We start from the raw sequence: 1,506 nt of genomic DNA on the forward strand, positions 1-1,506 counted from the left end.
CTGCAAGAACATGTGTTAGGGGCAAGAATAGAATATTGGGGTCTAGCTATGGTTATAGGAAATATTAATTATGCTCTGTTAACCAGGATTGCTTTGTGTCAAATGCCATAGAGCCAGTAAAAACATAAAGTCAGGTTTCAACCCCAAGTTAAAATTAACTTGGTCATTATGTTGTCTAGCCATTTTACAAGAATGGTGATGGAAAAATTAAGCACTGTGACTCAACCAGGTTTTCTTTCACGCTCCCTCATTCTAGAAACCCTTGCCCAAAGTAAATGGCACAAAATCAGAAAAGAAGGTATCCTACCAACGAGTTTCTTCAAGGCCAGTTTCATGTCCCTGTTCCTCAGGCTATAGATAAAGGGATTCATCATTTGAGGAAATACAACGTACATCATGGAAGCCACTGCAGTCTTCCTGGATGACTCAGCAATCGCAAAACTAATGTACACACCAAAAATCGTTCCATAGAACAAGGAGACAACTGAGAGGTGAGACCCACAAGTGGAAAAAACTTTAAGCTTTCCCCCCCTTGATGGGATTCTTAATACAGAGGAGACAATTTGACTATAAGAGAAAATGATTCCACACAGAGGAATACCACCAAACAGGCTTATAAGGACATATACCAGAAGGTTATTGATGAGGGTGTCAGAACATGCAAGCTTCAGGACCTGAGCAAGCTCACAGAAGAAGTGCGGGATTTCCAGTTCCTTGCAGAAGGACAGCCGCAACACCATTAGACTGTGGAGCAAGGCAGCCATTGTACTAAGGAACAGTGGGAGTATAATGAGCAGAATACAGAGATGGGCATTCATGATAACTGCGTACCTCAAGGGGTGACAAATGGCCACATAGCGGTCATAGGCCATTGCTGCAAGGAGAAAATTCTCAAATCCACCCAGAACCATGGCAAAGCCAATCTGGGTGAGGCAGCCTGCATAAGTGATGCTCTGATTCTGTGCTTGGATGTTCACCAGCATCTTTGGGATGGTGACTGTGATTACGCCAATGTCAGTAAAGGACAGGTTGGAGAGGAAAAAGTACATGGGTGTGTGCAGGTGGGAATCGGAGATGACGGCTAGGATGATGAGCAGGTTTCCCAAAACAGTGGCCAGGTAGATGGACAGAAACAGGTAGAAGAGGAGGGACTGCAGTTCTGGATCATCTGTCAATCCCAGCAGTAGGAATTCTGAAACATCTGTTTGGTTTCCAGGTAACATGCTGTTCATGAACCTGATGGAACAGATGGGGGAAAATAAAATAAAATGAATGGTCCCCAGGAGCATAACAGTAACATCTAATGGCAACTTGATAGAAACATAAATTCTTCTTACTACTTTAGACTTACTGCAATAAACTCCTAGAGTGATGACCTATGTTCTAACAAGCCCTCCAGATGAATTTCATATTTGCTAAAGTTTGAAAACCAGGAATTAAACAACAAGAAGAAAACCTGTATTTAGATGGTGAACCTAAGGGAATACTCAGATCTTTCCCTCTGCT

At 42.6% G+C, this 1,506-nt stretch overlaps 1 protein-coding gene across 1 annotated transcript; it reads right to left on the reverse strand.

The window, feature by feature from the left end:
- Positions 1–247: 247 nt before the first annotated feature.
- LOC307098904 (olfactory receptor 7G1-like) lies at positions 248–1,223 on the reverse strand (the record flags this gene model as incomplete). The annotated part of the gene is given in 2 exon segments (XM_079770042.1): positions 248–286; positions 288–1,223. Coding segments are annotated over 2 exon segments (975 nt in total).
- Between the last annotated feature and the right edge of the window lie 283 nt (positions 1,224–1,506).

Source organism: Cnephaeus nilssonii (genome assembly GCF_951640355.1).
Source record: "Cnephaeus nilssonii genome assembly, chromosome: 5".
NCBI lineage: Eukaryota > Metazoa > Chordata > Mammalia > Chiroptera > Vespertilionidae > Cnephaeus > Cnephaeus nilssonii.